The sequence below is a fragment of the Ochotona princeps genome, chromosome 2 (genome assembly GCF_030435755.1).
Source record: "Ochotona princeps isolate mOchPri1 chromosome 2, mOchPri1.hap1, whole genome shotgun sequence".
Taxonomy (NCBI): Eukaryota; Metazoa; Chordata; class Mammalia; order Lagomorpha; family Ochotonidae; genus Ochotona; species Ochotona princeps.
The window spans coordinates 127,869,508-127,887,799 of record NC_080833.1 but is presented as its reverse complement, the minus strand read 5'-3'; the positions used below and the strand labels follow the sequence as shown (position 1 = coordinate 127,887,799).

At 46.3% G+C, this 18,292-nt stretch overlaps 1 protein-coding gene across 1 annotated transcript; it reads right to left on the bottom strand.

The window, feature by feature from the left end:
* Positions 1–7,006: 7,006 nt before the first annotated feature.
* On the bottom strand, positions 7,007–7,868 carry LOC131479620 (protein Tob1-like). The gene has a single exon (XM_058660973.1). It carries the CDS (start codon positions 7,623–7,625, stop codon positions 7,008–7,010), a length of 618 nt encoding a protein of 205 aa, XP_058516956.1. The 5' UTR covers positions 7,626–7,868; the 3' UTR covers position 7,007.
* Between the last annotated feature and the right edge of the window lie 10,424 nt (positions 7,869–18,292).

Here is an 18,292-nt window from a genome sequence, read left to right as displayed (position 1 = left end):
CTGCTTCCCCTCCCTGTCTCACAGACACTCAGCTGATGAAGCAAAAAGCTGACTTCTACAGACAGCAAGGAGAGCAAGAGCTCCTCCTCACTTGTCCTGGTCCCACCCGGTGTGTCCTGCGGAAGGGGTGGCACGAGAGCAAGAGTCCCATCTTTCCAGCCTGCCTCCCAGCTCCAACCACAGGACACAGGGGCATGGCGAAGCGCCTGGCCTTGATGTGGATTCTCCATCCTGCCTTCCTCCGGGAAGAGATGAGTGGAGGCTGAGTGAGGACAGCTGGAATGCTAGCAATGGCAGGCAGGAGTTTGGGCTGTCATTGTCACTGCCTCTACCCAAGCCATCACTGCCATCACTTCTCCTACCACCCCCACCATGTCCACCAGGCCCAGGCTGTGTACCTGCACCATGCTCACCTCTACAATTCAGAATCCTCACCCCCAGCTCCATCTCCATGCCCTCTTCCATCCTCAGTAACAGGCACGTGTGGGGAGCAGCTCCTGGGATTGGTAGGGGTTGTTGCAAGATGGACCTGGACCAGGGCCAGGAGGTGGAGTTGGTCTCGCCAGCAGGTAAACAGGAAGTCACAGGGATAGGCTAATGACCTCACTGTGATTATGTCATTGCTACTGGCATATCACGTAGTGCCAAGTGGACCCACGGGGAGAAGCGATTGGTGGAGAACGATATAAAAGTAGCCGGTAAAAGCTAGGGGACGTCGATGATGACTACTACGACGAGAAAGACGGGAAAGGAACGAGGGCTGAAGCAAGAGAGGGACAAAGAAGAAAGATGCAGAAGAAGGATGGGAGGGAAGAAGGGGGGCAGAGAGAGGGCTGGAGAAGCAGGGAGGAAAGCTAAGACCAATGGGGACAGGGGCAGTGGAGAGAAGGATTTAAACGTGGCCACTTTCGGCAGTGGAGGGTCCGGATGCGGTTCCGGCTTTTCCCAGACCCTCAGAGTATGCCTCATCATTTTAGTGTCGCTGCTGGGCAGCAACAGGCACCTGTTGCATACTGAGCACCAGTGTGTGGTGGGATTCCAGTATGTGACAAATTGTCAGTGACCTGCTTAGAAAGAACCTTCTAGAATGACCAGCAGAAGGTGGCAAAGGCAGCACTGAGACCTCGCAACAGCTCATGACGGGAGCAGGCACTCTGGCCCCATTCTGTGGTCTCCACTCTCCACTCTCCTTAGCACCCAGTGTCCCCTATTACTCTAAGGGTGGGATCACTGGCCAGGCTGTGTGTGCCGGGAGGAGGCGGGGCTTGTGTGTTACTGAGATCTCTCCCAGGACACTGTCAAGGTGACATTCCAGTGGGCATTGATAATTCCTGAGACTCGCCACACCCACCAGGATGCCCGATCACCATGTCACTCAGTCCATTTCATCAACAAGCCTCGGCACAGGGGTTTTCATCCAGGGCCGACCTTCGCCCCTCCTGGCCTTGGTCCATGTCTGCAAACAGAGCTCTCACACCGGAGGGCGGGCTGCGACTGGTAACTGTGAAGAAGAGAAGGGGGCTGCCAAGGGCCTTGCATGGACCAGCAGGGCCGAGGGAGGGACACCTTGTGTTATCACATTTCACTGTTAGCCTGACACTTTTTAAAGAATTACATTCAGGTAAAATACGCATAAACATAATTTACCACCTTAACCATTTTGATGCACACACACACGCACACACAATCTGCCATCATCGCCACTGTTCAGGGGACAGTTCAGGGACACTAAGAACATCTGTGATGTTCAGAGTCTGTCACCGTCCCCAGCCCCCGGAACTCTGCTCATCACAAAGGGAGCCTCTGTCCAGCCCTGCCCGCTATGGACACCACCAACCCACGTCCTGTCTGGACACCTCCTGTAAGTGGGATGATGCAGCACACACCCTCTTGCATCTGATTCTTTCAAATAGCATAATATTTTCATGGTTCATTGATGTGTTAGAATTGCATTTTTTGAAAAGATTTAGCTTTTCTTTTTACTGGAAAGGCAGATTTACAGAGATAAGGAGAAACATAGAGAAGGATCTTCCAGCTGTTGGTTCACTCTCCAAATGGCTGCAACAGCTAGAGCTGAGCCAATCTGAAGCCAGGAGCCAGGAGTTTCTTCCAGGTCTCTCAGGCAGATGCAGGGTTCTAAGGCTTTGGACCATCCTCTGCTGCTTTTCCAGTCCTCAAGCAGGGAGCTGGATGGGAAGTGGAGTAGCCAGGACACAAACTGATGCCCATATGGAATGCCAGCACTTGCAAGGGGAAGATTAGCCAATTGAGTCATTTGTGTCAGAAGCAGAATTGTCTTTTTTTAATATTTATTTATTTTTCTTGGAAAGTTAGATATACAGAGAGGAGAGACAGAGAGGAAGATCTTCCATCCACTGATTCATTCCCCAAGAGACGCAAAGGTCAGAACTGAGTTGATCTGAAGCCAGGAGCATCTTCCAGGTCTCCCACATAGGGGCAGGGTCCCAAGGCTTTGGGCTGTCCTTCACTGCTTTTCCAGGCCACAAGCAGGGAGCTGGATGGGAAGTAGAGTAGCCAGGACATGAACTGGTTCCCATATGGGATCCTGGCACTTGCAAGCTGCTAGGCTATTACACTGGGCCCATGTCATTTTTTTTAAGTATTCATTTTCACCTACTTGGAAATAAAAAGCAAGAATGAATGAATGAATGAGAGAGAGAGACAGAGAGAGAGATCCTCCATCTGCTGGTTTACTCCCAAACACCTGCAGTAGCCAAGGCTGGCCCAGGCTGAAGCTACAAGCCAGGAACTCCATGTAGATCTCCCACATGGGCTGAAGTACTTGGTCCATTACTGGCTGCCTCCCAGATGCATAAGCAGGGAGCTGGAACCAGCACTAAGACATGGGACGCAGGCATTCCAGGCCAGGCAGAACAAGGGTGCCTTGTGAGGCTGACCACAGCTGATCACCCCTAAAGTAGACACGAGCACTTGGGGGCTTCACCACCTGGCCGCTGTGGGCACACAGGTATGTATCACTGCTAGGGTGCAGGTATGGGATCTGTGGGATCTTTCTCCCACAAAGGAGTCAGCAGTGAGGGTCTGGACCAGGAACGCCCTGGTGCTGTCAGGTTAGGCGGCCATATCTCGGATGAGTCCAACTTTGTTGCATTCTTTTCAGTCTCTGCTCAGCGCTGCCTCCTCCCTCTGATGCAGCCCCGTACTGCCTGCTGTTCCACACAAGGACACAGCGCCCAGAAGGGCTGGGGGGCCGGCCTCTTGTTTCCCTTTCTGTATGGCTTTGGGCAAATCAGTCTCTCTGAGCCACAGCTGCTTTTTGGAAGCATGGAGGCTATGTTTTGCTGAGACCTCTTGGATGTCCTGTCCAGCATGAGAGTCCCCACTGCGTTCTGAAGGCAGAATTTGGGTAGATGGTTAGTCTACTCCAGCCTGTTCAAGTTCCCTTGGGCTTAACTCTTCCACCACTAAGCTGAGATGCTCTAGGTTTCTGTGCCTGGCACAGGGGCAGCAGACACTAGAGGGCAGACTTGTGGCTAAGATGCCCTCCTTTCTGCAGCACCTTCCATGGCAGACACGAGAATTCTCCAGGGCAGTGGGGCAGAGGTATGACAAGTATGCATGCATGAATGACCGGGACTGCTGTCACGTCTGGTGGGATGGCCCTCTATGTCTAGAAGTCCGAATGACACGGGCTCGCTGTGGGGGCAGTGGGGAGCAGAGTCACAGAAGGTCACTGTCCTGGCACAAGGACAACAGGACACATGCTGGACAAGCATGCTCCATATTTAGAAACCTATTCTGGTTGCTGGCCGGTGATCTGATTTCCAGTGATGACTGGGTGTGAGCTGAGCGAGAGCCGAGATGTGCAAGAGGGCCCCTGAGGTTAACGTTTCTGTCTCAGCTGTGTGGCTTAAGAGCTTTGTGCATGTAGATATCAGAGAGAAGCCTGGCGGAGGGAGGGGCTGAGAAGGAGGGCCGGAAGGCGGCTGCTGCTGGCCTCCGGGCTGGCAGGCCCAGTCCCTGGGTTAGGATCACGCTGGATCACCAGGACAGGCTGAAGGAACCCTAGGCAGCCAGAGGACAGGACCCAAGCTCCCTGGGACAGAAATCCCATCCAGGATCCAATGCTCCAGTCAGCACCATTGAAAAGTGATCACCAATCCTTGAACACCACTCATGATGGGAGCCTCACTACCTCTCTTGGCTAAATGTTCTTCCTCCTGGTACATCCAAATCAGATTTCCTGTGGTCCCCAACCGTGGGTCCACCTTCTGAGATCAGAATAAGCCTCTGGGGCTTAATGATAGCTCCTGTGACATCACCAGTCCAACGTCAGGCCTCAGAAACACCAGCCTCAGCATTCTCATTCAACAAATACTGAGACTATCTGGTACATCCCAATAGTGAGCCCAGGGATCTAACAGGGAGCCCAGGAGACACAACCTCAGCCCCAGTTACCCAGGCCCCATCCGAGCAACACCAAGCCAGAGTCCACGCAGGCTCATGCTCCTGAGGCCACAGCTCTGCCTTCCTTCTGCCATTGTTGCTTCCATTCCTGGCCAACCCTCCAGTCACCAATGCTTGGATGAGAGCTACTCAGCCGTATGTGTTTCTCTAAGCCAAGGGTGTGTTCAGCAGGTCTCCGTTCTGTTCTTCTCCTTTGGCTCTGCCTTAGCATCTACTGTGTATTGAGCCATTGACTCACTCAACAAACCTGGTCCCAGTTTCAACACTGGAGGAACATCAGACCACTCAGCTATAAGACAGACTAAGAAGATACCAGGAAAATGTCAGCCAGCAGCAGATGCCGCAGGGCCACAAGAAGCCACAGGGACGGGAGGGAAACGTTTCAGAGTTCAAAGGCATGGGGGGTAGGAGGTGCAGGGACAGGTTGGCTAAACCCCAGAGAAACTGGCAACCTACTTGGGTCCAGCAGGTGGCTGCAAAGAGCAGTAGGGGGTCTTGACCTTCAACCCCAAGGGTTTGCCCTTCCTTGCAGCCTGCATTTTCACATGTGACACAGAGAGCCATGCGTGATGCTTCTGCATGCAGTGTCATGGCCTCTCCTGGACGTCTCGGAAGAAGCAGTGATGGGCCACCCACTAACTGGGGGAGGGGCAAAGTTGGCCTGACACTATTGCACCTTGAGTGCAGAGCCCCCACGCGGGGAGACCTTTGTGGGCAGCCAGGGCATGGGGCTCTCTGAGCCACTCAGGCTGTGCCCTGGAGGGAGCTGGAGCCGGCGTCAGGGCCCAAGCTGAAGTCAGAGCTAGAAGGGCTCTCTGTGGCACCCTCGTCTGGTGCTCTAATGCTGTGGTAAGTAGCAGGGACAGATTTTGGGGGACTTTAGCCAGCCTGCTGCCATCGAGCACGTGTGCCACATTCTCTCTCCATTGGATGTTTCTCTCATTAGCCTTACCCAGTTGGTCCTGGTATCATCTGGGGTCACAGCTCCTGGTCTGAGGCAAACCCATCCTCTAGGGGCCGGGAAGGCTGAGGCCAGGGGAAGGAAAAGACTCCCAGGTATCACTGGGAGTCAGAACTGACTCTGATCTCTCACCTCTCAGGACTGGGGGCTTTGAGAAGTGGTCCCTCCATCCTGAACAGCTCATGGCTCCCCTCGGGTTCCAACTCCTTGACCCTGGGAGCTGGCACGCGGCCAATGAGGAGGACAGGCCAGATGGGATTCTGGGGACTCTTTGACTAGCAAGCTACACAGTAGGGCCACCAAGAGGATGTCTTGGGAAGATACGATGCAGCCTCACCCACCTCACCCACAGGACTCACTGGAACATTGGGCCTGCCGTCCCCGTTCCCTCTCATTCAGTGGAACAGGGACGTCCAGCATCCAGCCACGTTCTATCTTCTAGACAGGGAACAAACAGGAGCAGCTCCCTGGGGCCAAGGTGGGGAAGCTGCACTTTGAGCTGCTCCATGGACTATCACTACACATCAAAGTACAGCTCTCATCACCTGCACCTGGCCCCCAGCACCCTGTGACCCTGGAACACTGGGGAACCCATTCACCCCAAACAGCTATGATCATGGTCACCTGCTAGGTGGTCTGCCCAGCCCTTCCCCAACACCGCAACCCTCACCAGGGTGCTCTGAGATGCTCCCAGCAACCAGCAGGCACCGGGTCACCCCACACATCTTCCTGATGGAACAAGCCTATCAGAGTCAAAAACAGCCTCATTCCAGGACCTACTGTCTGGGATGGAGAGAGAAGCCTGGCCTAGCCTCAGCCACTTTTTTTTTTTTTTTTTAATTTTAAAGAATTTTAATACAAACTTAATATAAACTATTTCAGTCCCTCTTAACATGTAAGACACTGACTCAAAATACTTTTATACCGTTTTTTTTCAAGTATTGCACAATATAGGTACAAAATTAATATTTACAATTACATTTTCTTCCATAATATATAGCAAAAATCTTTAAACCTTTAACAGAAAATACATTTTTTTGAAAAAGCAAATATTTGTACATTTTAATTCCACCACTAAAGGAATATCCTGTACACAATTTTAGAATAGTTGATGTCTTTAAGATGGATATTTTACAATTTCAGTAAAAAAAATACAACATGAAGCTGCTGCTGTCACAGATCACTGTAGTAAAAAGATATAAATGCAATACCATGTCGTAGAAACAATATATATATCCTCTGATATGTTACAAACTTTGTACTAAATTAAATTATACAATTAGAAAAGACCAATAAACCCACTTATTAGTGCCAATTTTTTATAAAAAAAAAAATCAGCCACGTCCTTGCTATATCTTAAATACTGTCAGAGGCCATATTTGAGAGTATACTTTAAAATATACAGTCAGTATAAAATAACTCTGTGCTTGGTTGGCAAATGAAAAATGATGCATGTTTTATTTTCGTAACCAAGCTTGAATGTATCTTCACTAGAAGCTTAAAAAAAAAATCTCAAGGAGGTGAGAAAAAAATACCCCCTTGGGCCCGAGCATTTTAATTTGTACGATACACTTTTTTTTTCCTCTGGATTTTTTGTTTAGTTAGCCATAACAGGCTGGAATTGCTGGTTAGAATACTGCATGTTATTTAAGCTAAAATTCAAGCCATCTACAAAAGACTTCTCGTTGAGGCCTCCATAGGCTGCAAACACATCAAAGGCATTGCTGTACTGGAGAGGGCTGAGGTTAAGGGAGCTGTCACCTGGGAACATTCCATTGGGACTACTACTTTGACCCTGCATATTGGGAAAAATAAATTCCTTGGCGTTAGGAGAAAGCGCAGAGGTTTTCTGCGGCGGGTGCTGCTGGGGTGGCAGCGGGGGCGGCGGCTGGGCGGGCTGCTGTGGCGGCTGCTGCTGGCTGCCCAGGCCCAGCCCGTACAGAGAGTGTGCTGAGGAGGAGATGGCTTTCTGCTTGAGGAGGTCGCTCACGTTCACGTTCACGCCGAGGTGGATGGGAGAAGTGCGGGCCACCTTGCTGCTGCGCCCGCTGTTCTTCATTTTGGTGGAGCCGAACTTGGTGGCGGCGAAAGTGGCAGTGGTAAAGGTCAGAGGCTGGGTGGACCGGGGCATGAAGGTAGGGCTCACGGCGGCAGAGTGGCCAAAGGGAGGCGACGGGGAGCTGGACACCGAGGAGGTGGGGTCACTGATGGGCATGAACACCTGGGCCTCTGGGTTAAAGCTGTTTTTGATCTCCTTATCCAGCTCACATCCATTTTCATTATTATCATCCACATATAGCACCTTCACGGGTCCCTTCTCCCCGATCTGGTAGGACACCTCGAACGGGTCGATCCAAACGCTGAGGTCCTGGGGCAGGTTGCCACGCACATCGTCAATGTCCAGCCCACTCTCTTTGGACGCTTGCTCGATCACTGGGTCCACTTTCTCCCCGATGTGGCTGGGGCATGGTGGGCACGTGTGTGGGGGCAGGGAAGCAGGTGTCCTTTGCCAGGTGGATGAGACAGCAGAGAAGGCCCATTTGCACATGGAGAGAATAAAACAGCGTGAGATGCAGGGATGAGAGTGAGTATGAGAAAGAGGGGTACAGGGCTGGCTCCCCGTGCCCCAGGGCTTGCCCCCAAGACTCCCTGGGGCTGACTGATTAGAACAAGAGCCCCAGTGGCAGTCCCACCTCTCACAGAAGTCCCCCCTCCCCATGCTGCTGCTGTTGCTGACACAGAGGAAGGTGCTCTGGGCAGCCAAGGTGTCCAGGCAGTTTAACAGACCTGCAGACTCCGTGTCTGCACCAACTCCCCCAGGCACTGGCGCTCTGCTTCATGGGAGATGCTGTACCCTCATATCTTCACCACTGAGCTGAGGCTTGGCAGGGTATGAGTGCTGTTGTCTCCCCCAGGGATGTCACACACACAGTGGTGAGGCTCTTGGCTGAGCCTGCTTCCAGCCTGGCCAGTGCTCGGGCCCATCATCATCCACTCCGCAGACCGGGACCAGGGAGGGGAGGCTGGGTGAGGACAGGTGCAAAGGCCGGTGGCCTCCTGAGTACACATTCTCACTCATTCTCAGGGTTCCCGCCCCTGGAGCCCTCCTGGAGCTTTAACCCCCAGCAGCAATAGAGTGTTAACGCTGTGACCGCAACACGGATGAAGAGTGGTGGGGTGGGGTGATGAAGGGAGGCCTGCTGGAGGCCTGTTGGAGGCCTGCTGGAGAAACTAACACCTGCTGATGAGGTAGCCACAGCCACTGGGAGCAGCATTTTGCCAGGCAGAGGCCCTGGTTGGACCCTGGCACTTGCAAGTGCTTGACCAGGCCAAGGCTTGGTGTGGCCAGAATGGGGGACAAGAGAAGAGAAATGGACACAGGGAAGGAGAACTGAACTCATTCTAAAGCATAATGGAAGATTTCCAAACATACCACGCATTGTGTCGGCTCCTGGGGACTCTAGGAGGAGCAAGATGCAATGTGCATCCTATGCAAGGCGGTATCGGTGTGACTGGCAAGGTCCAGCCGGGTGCCTGGAGGACAAGCCACAGAGGTTCCACGGGAGCCAGGGGCACAGAGGAGGAACAGGAATGCACAGAGGTCAGGGAGGAAACAAGAAGGGGGAAGAGATCAGACGGAGACAGCTAATGGCGCTCCTGTGGCCTCTAAATCAACTCTGGCTCTGGTCCCCTGGGGCTGTGCGGCCGCTGTCCATTGTCCAGCAGTGACTTCCTGCCCAGAGCTAACTGACAGAGCCACATGGCATTTTCAGGGAGCAAGCTGGGATAAGGAGAGGGGATGGTTCTTATGGAGCTCCCCATGGGGGCACACAAAGGGCCAAGAAGACCTCCTGAAGCCCTGTCGGCTGCTCCTTTGCCTCTCTGCTCCCTCAGCCCCAGAACTCTTGGACAGGTCAGGGCGTGAAAAGTCAAACTCCAGGAACTTGATACTAAGAGACAATTTAAAACCGCAGTAGCCTGTGGCACATACACTGTGCACAGCCATGCTGGAGACAGAAGAAAAAGCCACCTGTGAGAGCAGGTAAGACCTTAATCAACCCAGCTTAGGAATTGAAATACACACAGAATGCACACCGCCTCAGAGCCAGCAGCATCGTTTTGCCTACCACACAGGAAGTCTCCCTTTCTTTCTTTTTTTAAAATCATAACACACAGAGCAAGACCCAGACTCAGCTAACAGAACCAGCTTTCCAGTTAAAATGTGTGTGTGGTGGGGAGCGGGTGTGTGGGGACATTGTGCAGCAGCAAAGTGCCCTAATTGCCTGCCTGCAGCACAGCCATCCACATGGACATTAGTTCAAGTCCTGGCTGCCTCACTTCCGCTCCAGTTCCCTGCTTATGACCTGGGAGAGCAGTGGAAGATGACTCAAGTCCTTAGGCCCCTGAACTCTCCTTTTTATGTTTAAAGATCTATTTTTTATTACAAAGTCAGATATACAGAGAGGAGGAGAGACAGAGAGGAAGATCTTTCATCCAGTGTTTCACTCCCCAAGTGGCAGGAAGCTGGATGGGAAACAGGACCACTGGGATTAGAACCAGCGCCCATATGGGATCCCAGTGCATGCAGCAAGGCAAGGACTTTTGCCACTGAGCTACTGCACTGGGCCAGGCCCCTGAACTCTTGATGGAGACCCAGAAGAAGTTCCGGACTCCAGCTTTGGATTGGTTTGGCTCTGGCTCTTGCAGCCATCAGGGGAAGTAAACCAGTGGATGGGAAATTACTCCTTGTGTGTCTCCTCCTCTCATTTCTTCTGCATTGTAATTGCTTCTTTTCTATTACAGGGTTTGGTTTTTCTCTCTTTAAGACATATATTTAGCTTATTAATTTCAGTAGTGTGAATCATTTATATCTTCACCCAGATACTTTTTCTAAGTTGACTATGTTTCTTATCCAAACAGCAAAAAAATTCTGATTATTTCAAAATTATCTATTTTACAAAAAACTAGGCTTAGTTGTCCAGTAAAACTTTATATTTACAAATCAAGATCAATATAGAGGAATTTCATGTGTTCTTTCTCATCATGTAATGTGTGCAAACTACTATTTCTTACACTATTATGTAATATGTGTCATGGTTGATGAATTGATATAGAGACACCACTATAACACATGTACGTGCAAGTACAGATTTTGTTAGTTCTATCTCATGATCCAATCTTTGATGCACTTGACATTTACTAATCTTGTCACTCCTGCTTACTCTTGGGCAGCACTGTTTCACAGGCTTTCCTTGTTTTAACAACCTTCACAGTTCTGGAGAGTCATAGCAAGGTTTATCATTGGACCAGGAAGTTTCTGATATTCCTATGTATTTAAGCTGAGTTGGGAACTTTGCAGAGGACTTCACAATGGTCAGTACTTCCCTGAACTATGTTGCCTGAAGGCTAGATGCTGTCCAGATGGTGTGTGACTGCTGATGTGGACACTGGCCACCTGATGCAACAAGGCCAGCACAAGCATCCGCAATGTGGTTGTCTCCTCCTACCTTTCCCACATTAAATTACTTGGAGTAAAGTCACTTTGTACAACCTACATTTAGCCAATAAATTACATATCTTTAAAATTATAACATTATGTCATAAGAGTGTCATTTCAGCCTGTGATGTTCTTCTCATAGACTATAATCCCAGTCTGGTAATGACTTCAGATTCCATTCTGGAACACTCTACAAAGTATCTAGCCAGTTGTCATGCAGACAAAGAATAAAAAAGAATAAAAGCATCCTGGCCCAGAAGGATCTAAGGAGACATGACAAATTTTTGTAATTACATAACTCAAATGCAATCTTGGAAAAGCAACAACACATTATGGGTAAATATGGGAACTGGAGTCAGTACTTGACATCATTAGCACTGGATCATTAATTCTAATCAATGTACCATTCTAATATGAGAGGCAGCCTGGCAATGTGGTGTTTGAGAGCTCTCTGTACTATCATTACAAGCTGTCTGTAAGTCTGAAGCTCTTAAAAAAAAAGAAAAACAGCTTATTTGTAGAATTCTGCTTTTCTCGTTGTCCCTATTCCCAAGATTCATACTGGTAACTATGGAGTTACACTGATCACTGTTGACAACTGATTCCTGATAATTGCTCTGCAAGAATTAGAAACAGAATAAAGAAATTTTCTTTGTGCTTTTTCTCTCCTCACTTTCCTCATACGTTAAATGCACATTAAAAGTCCACCGGTCATGAGGTAATGAAGAACTTGCAACCAGGTAATGTTAAATGTGTGACCTAGGATACAGTTATACTCAAAGGGCTTAACTGCTAGCATCTAATAAACAACTCAATTACTTAAGCCATTAGTGGTTAGCTTTTCTGGTACAACCAAAATGAATCATAAAATAAACTATCAGGGTATTAGTTGAGTGAGATAATATATGATGCATTTACTATTCAGTAAGGAACATGTAACATTTTGGATGTCACTTATGGTTTGTGGAATTATTTTTTCCTGTCCAGAAAAAAACTGATTCTGATAACAGAGAACAGATAAGAAAGAAACACCAACATATTAGGACTGGCATTCTAGTGTGTGTTTTAGTTGAATAGCTGAGGACTGTGGAGTTTTTGGTTGAGGCTTAAGTACCATCCATTTCTGTGCCCTTTCTTTTTTAAAAAGATTTATTTATTTTTATTGTGTTAGGGATTTGTGGTGCTATCTCCATTTCCTTTCCTCCCATGATATGGCTGTATACAGAAACCTCCCTGGCAGAGGCTACACATTCACTCACAGTCTACTGTTGATTGCAGGATAGAAAGGATACATTTTTAAAGATTCATTTATTTTTATTGGAGAGTCAGATATACAGAGAGAAGAGACAGAGAGGAAGATCTTCCGTCCATTGATTCACTCCCCAAGCAGCCGCAACTGCTGGAGCTGCACCGATCCAAAGCTAGGAGCCCAGATGCCCTTCTGGGTCTCCCACACAGGTGCCGGCTCCCAAGTGCTTGAGCCATCAAAACTAACTTTCTAGGCTACATGCAGGGAACTGGATAGGAAACAGGGCGCCAGGATTAGAATCGGCATGCATATGGGATCCCGGTGTGTTCAAGGTGAGATGTTAGCTGCTAGGCCATCAAGCTAGGCCCTGTGCCATTTCTTGAACTCCCTAAAGTATAAGGACATCAAGGGCATGATGGAGATGAAAGTGCCAACCACAGAAATTTTATTATGAGATAATTACCTAAATATCACTGCTGAAAGGCAGGCTGCAATCAACGTCCAGTTGAGGTTGGTTCTGAATTTGCAACATTGCCAAGCTTATGGTTTCCTCTACACTGAAGCGAAGAGGGGAACATGATGGTGCACAGAAGGCAGGTATGGCAGTTCACAGAAAAAGGCTTGAGTGGTGCAGCATGACCTGAATGGTGGCATATGCCAGGGCCTTAGGCAGGCACTGTCCATGCCTGCCACACCACACTGCAGGGGTTTTGCATCGCCCATTTGGAGCTGTCACACTGTGGGCAGATCTTTCACATAGACCATCTGGGCTTGTTACATGAAAGTTGGCAGCCCTGGTCAACTCCCCTCTGTTAGCAACCCAGGCAGCCACCTCAAGAGCACTCATCTGTAGAATTTTGTGAAATACAAGAAGGATGTGATATATGTGAAGCACTCATTATGTTCAGGGTAATGAGAGCTACCTAGAAAATGCTTATTTCCTCTCATTTTTTGTCCCAAATCCTTTAACAAATGGCTGCACCTTAATCAGGCATCAATAGTGCTTCATAGGCTACTAAAATGGGAAGTGAATAGCACAACTTTTGTTAGTAATAGTGACATATAGCCAAGTTTTTGTAGCCAAATTCCATGTGCCTGTTTCCTTGCTGGAAACATCTATGCCAGCAATAAACTGCAACTAACATGCAAAACATATTTCCATAGATTCTATTGTTCTCTTTTTATGTTTGGGAATTGAATCCCAGAGTGGTTTGGAAACTCTGCAAAAGCCTATAGTGAAGTAAATGACAAGTAAGAGATTAAATTGCAGGTTCACAATTTCAAGTCAATTTTCTGGTTTATTTTCTGTATTTCATCTGAATTATCCCAGTAAGAACACAAGCAAAATATTTTTAAAAATCAAATTAGCAATTCAGCAATAGGATTTTTTACAACTGGCAATGGCTTCTGTTTCATTAGCATTCCTATTATAAAGGAATGCTAACTCATATTTATTCCAGACTTACTGAAACATCCGATATCCTTTAATGAAGGTGAACATTATGTTGACACATCTACATTTCCAGAAAAGAAACCTGTAATTATGAAGCATTTAGGTTTTACAGCCAGTGAATGGCAGGGCTAAGACTTTCCTACACTCTCAAAAGGGGAATGAGAAAGAGAGAGAGAGAGAGAGAAAGAGAGAGAGAGAGTCTTCCATCTGTTGGTTCACACTCAAAAAATGCTGTGACTGGACCAGGAAGATGGAAAGAGCCAGGAACTTCATCTAGGTTGCCTAAGTGGGTACAGAAGGCCAAGGGGTTGAGCTACCCTTTGCTTCTTTCAATAGCAAGTAACTGGATCAGAACTGGAGCAGCTAGTACTCAAATTTACACTCATAAATGGGATGACAGCATTCCAGGCAGTGACTTAAGGTGTCATTTCTCTTCCTTAACATTTTACACTACGTTGTCCATCACTGTAGGCTTTCACACATTACAAATGACAAGTGCCTCATCTTCCAGAAATGTCTTCATGAAAACAGTAAGCAAAGTGATGTATATTATATCCAAAAAGCACAAAAGCCTTCAAAATAATTCCATTTAAAGCACTAAATCATAGCAAATAATATAGAATATAATATGGAATATTCCCATCTCAATTTGATTTCAGAATACTAAAGACTCTAGTCCAGTGCAATCATTACATATCTAAATTCAGTGTTTTCCTTGTCCTTGGCCACTTCTTTACTAAAGTTCCTGCATACCTAGCTGCCAATTCATTGCCTGTAGCACATACATTTGATGTGTTGGTCACCACACGTCACCACACTGAAAGCAAACCTTCCACGTCTTTAGGCTAACTGTGCCAACAATGTATATCTCTATGTCCCCTAAATTCTATTTTTCATTTTTTAGGGCAATACTCCAGATGATTCTGTGTCATGGAATAGTAACTGGTTTTAAATGAACAATAGTCACAAATTATCATTCCATTTTTACATCATGTAGCACATATATTGTTACAAACATTGGCCAACAGACCAGTTATTGTCAACCCATGATATAAGATGATAGTATATTGTAGGTACATGAATGGGTACACATAAACATTTTTTTTTTTTAAATTTTGGATTTAATTCCAAGGAGAGAACTCCATCTGCCCCTACCCTCAGCACTGGGTAGACTGAGTCCCAGAATAACATTCTAGGCTTAGCATTGCCCTCACCACCAGGACACACAACCATTAAAACTGTGGGGTGGCATTTGGGTACTGCTTGTAACTCATACGACAGCAATCCTTCACTTCTGAGGTATAGATGGCACTTAATTTTGTTTCTGCCTCTCAGTAGCTGTGCTATCTCTACTTCTTGCTGGCTTAATTGTTCTCTCTCTAGAATCTCTTAGTTGTCCTCATGTACCAGCAGCTGTATCATTTTCTACTTCAGCTGTGTGATTATTTGAGTTTTAATATTATGTCCCTGAAATCTTACATCACCCTACAAGGTGTGAGGAAGACAGGAAGTATAACCTATGAGGATCAAAACTGGTAACTCATAGAGACCAGACTTGAATCAGCATTAGACAATAGCAAAACTACAAAGGCATATGGGGTAATCAGGAGACATCCTAACAACCTCTTAACAGGAGGTCATATGCACAGAGCGGGGGTGGGGGGGATCCTAGAGTGGAGCAGGTGGGCAAGAAGAGGCTTGGATCACAACCCTGAAGACTCCCAGATCCTCACCAAGTACTATCAGTATGAGCACCAAGGACTACATCCCAACAGACAAGGAGACCATGGGGAATTGGAGTGCCTTTGGAGGCCGAGAACTCTGAGCTCACCCACCCCCATTTGGATCTACCACATGGCATGGAAGAAGCCCAAGTCCTGCCTTGCAGGATCCATGGTCATCAGAACGACAACCAGGAGCACTGGGCGGTCCACAGAAACAGAAGAGCAGTAAACTTCCTTCGGGACTATTCTCTGGTCCTTGCCTGGTTCCGACTTTTGGTCCCCACCCTCTCTCGTAATGACCATCAGGATCACTCCAGAAACCCCTCAAAACAAACAAACAAAAAACTAGTATAGACAGAGAAGGACAAGGAAAGCTTAGAAACAGACAGGAAAATGTCAGCAGGGATGCACTTATAACTCACTGGGTGGGACACAAAGATTAGCTACTCCTCACTAGGGTATTGAAGATTTCTCGGCACACCCCTCCTAAAACTGTTCACCTAAACTGTTGACATAAGTCTTGTTAGAGTTATCGAGTTAGACTATGCGAAAAACAGCCAGGTTCAGCAAAATCATGCTTCAGCGCAATAAACTGTTAAATACTAAAATTAAAATAGACATGAGACAGCTGAATAGTAATCTAGAGCAATTTTAAGGTGTATATAACCCTGTTGTATATAAACTAATAATTGAAATGTCAATGTAGAAGTCACAGGATGTGGTTCAGAACTTGCATTCTTTTTTTTTTTCTCTTATAACATATTGGTTAGTCAATACCATGTCAACTAATTCCATAGCGTTATAAATTGTTACTGATGTAATGTTGGGGCTTTTAATTGATCAGGATGATACTCTGCCGGTTCTACCTTCAGACCAGAGATGGTCTCCCCAAGAAACCGTTGAACTTATCTAGACAATAAGATGCTGGACTTTATGCTTGGTAGATGCTTGCAATGAAAGAATCTCAACTGAATTTGAACTGTGGTAATGCAACAAGGTGGAGGAATCCACCATGGGTTGGGTTTGGGGAAGGGAGAAATCCCAGTGTCTATAAAACTGTGTCACATAATGCAATGTAATCAATAATATATATATATATATGTAATATATATATATATGTATATGTATAATGTCCCTGAGTGTCCTAACTCACTGCTTGTATTCATGCCGACAATGGGAAATGGATAATGAACAACCAGTATGAACACAAAGTGGTGAGATCAAATAAGATATTCTCCCTTGGTTCCATGGTGTTGGTCACACATGCACACACATACAGATATACTTACATACATCCATACATAGTGACACATAAACACAGAGCTGTATCCACTATTAGCCTCATCCACTAACAGCCGTGCCTACCTATCCCCTCAGTTCCTTATATCAGCCTTACAGTTTACAGCAGGTCAAAGGAAAGCCATTATGTAACAGTTGCAGGCAGGTGGCCAAGCAGGTGGGCTTGGTTACATGACAACGGTTACCATTTACGCACATAAAAAAAAGGGCAAGAATATAAACAGTTGAGAGCTTTTAATCTTCAATTTCCCAAGCTGATTTTCATAAGAGAGTTTGGCAAGGCAGCAGGATACAAAATCAATGACTATAAATTGATGCCTTGAGTATACACAAACAATGCTATAATTGAGAAAGAACTGCTAATATCTATCCTCTTCAAAATAATGGAAAATAACTTTAAACTTATATACCTTTGCATAAAAATTAACCAAAACTGAAACAGACCTCTATGATCTATGTTGAAAATTATAACTAATTAAAAAAAGACATAAAAGAAGAAATTAAAGGATGCAGAATTCTGCCATGTTAATGGATTGGCAGAAAAACCTTATCAAAATGTCCATATCACCAATAGTAATTCTACAGATTCAACATGATCCCCAAATGCCAATATTCTTCTTAGAAATATGAAAGCTGATGGATAAATGTGTATGGAAACACAGGAGGCCCCAAATAGGCAACACTGTTTTAACAATAAAAACATAGTTGGTGGAATCACAACACCAAATTTCAAGATGCCCCAGAGAGCAGTAGTAATCAAAAGTCTGGTCCTGGTACAAAATCAGGGAAGATGATCAGTGGAATATAATAGCAAACACAGATGTGATCATACAAATCTATAGAGAATTAAGCTTTAATGAGAGAAATAGAAACAACCAAGGAGAAAGGATATTCTGTTCAACGAATGCTGTTTGGACAATTGGATATCATCCTGCAAAAGTCAGAAGCTAGACCCTTATCTTTCACCTTATAAAAAATCAGCTCTAAGTGGATCATAGATCTAATCTACAATCAAATACCAACAAACTACTAGAGCAAAACACAGGGAATGTCCTACAAGGAATAGGTGTAAGCAAAGATTTATTAGAAAAGACATATTATGCTCACACAGATAAAGCCAAAATAAACAAATAGGATCACATCAAACCAAGGAAGCTTCTTTACAGCAAGGGAAATTGTCACTGGCATGAGGATGTAACTAACAGAATGGGAGAAAGTATTTGCACTCTACACAACAAAAAGGGGACAGACATTTTTCAAAAGATGAAATGCTAAAGAATAATAACCAGATGAAAAACTGTTCAGGTTTCCTAGTTATTAGGGAGATTCAAACTAAAACTACAGTAAAGTTTGACCTAACTCAGTGGGCAATGCTCTTCTTCAAGAAATTGGCAAACAATAATTGTTGGCAAGCATATGTGAAGAAAAGCACAGTGATGTCAGGAATGTAAACCAGTATAACCACTATGGAGAGTGCTCATACAACTGAAAATTTATCTACCACATGACTCAGTTATCCCACTCCTGGGAATATATCTTAAGGAAAGGGTTGCTTTTATTCAAGAGAGTGATCTGCTATCCTATATTTATATTAGTACAATTCACAATAGTGAACACATGGGATCAACCCAGATGCCTGTCAAAAGAGGGATGGATAAGG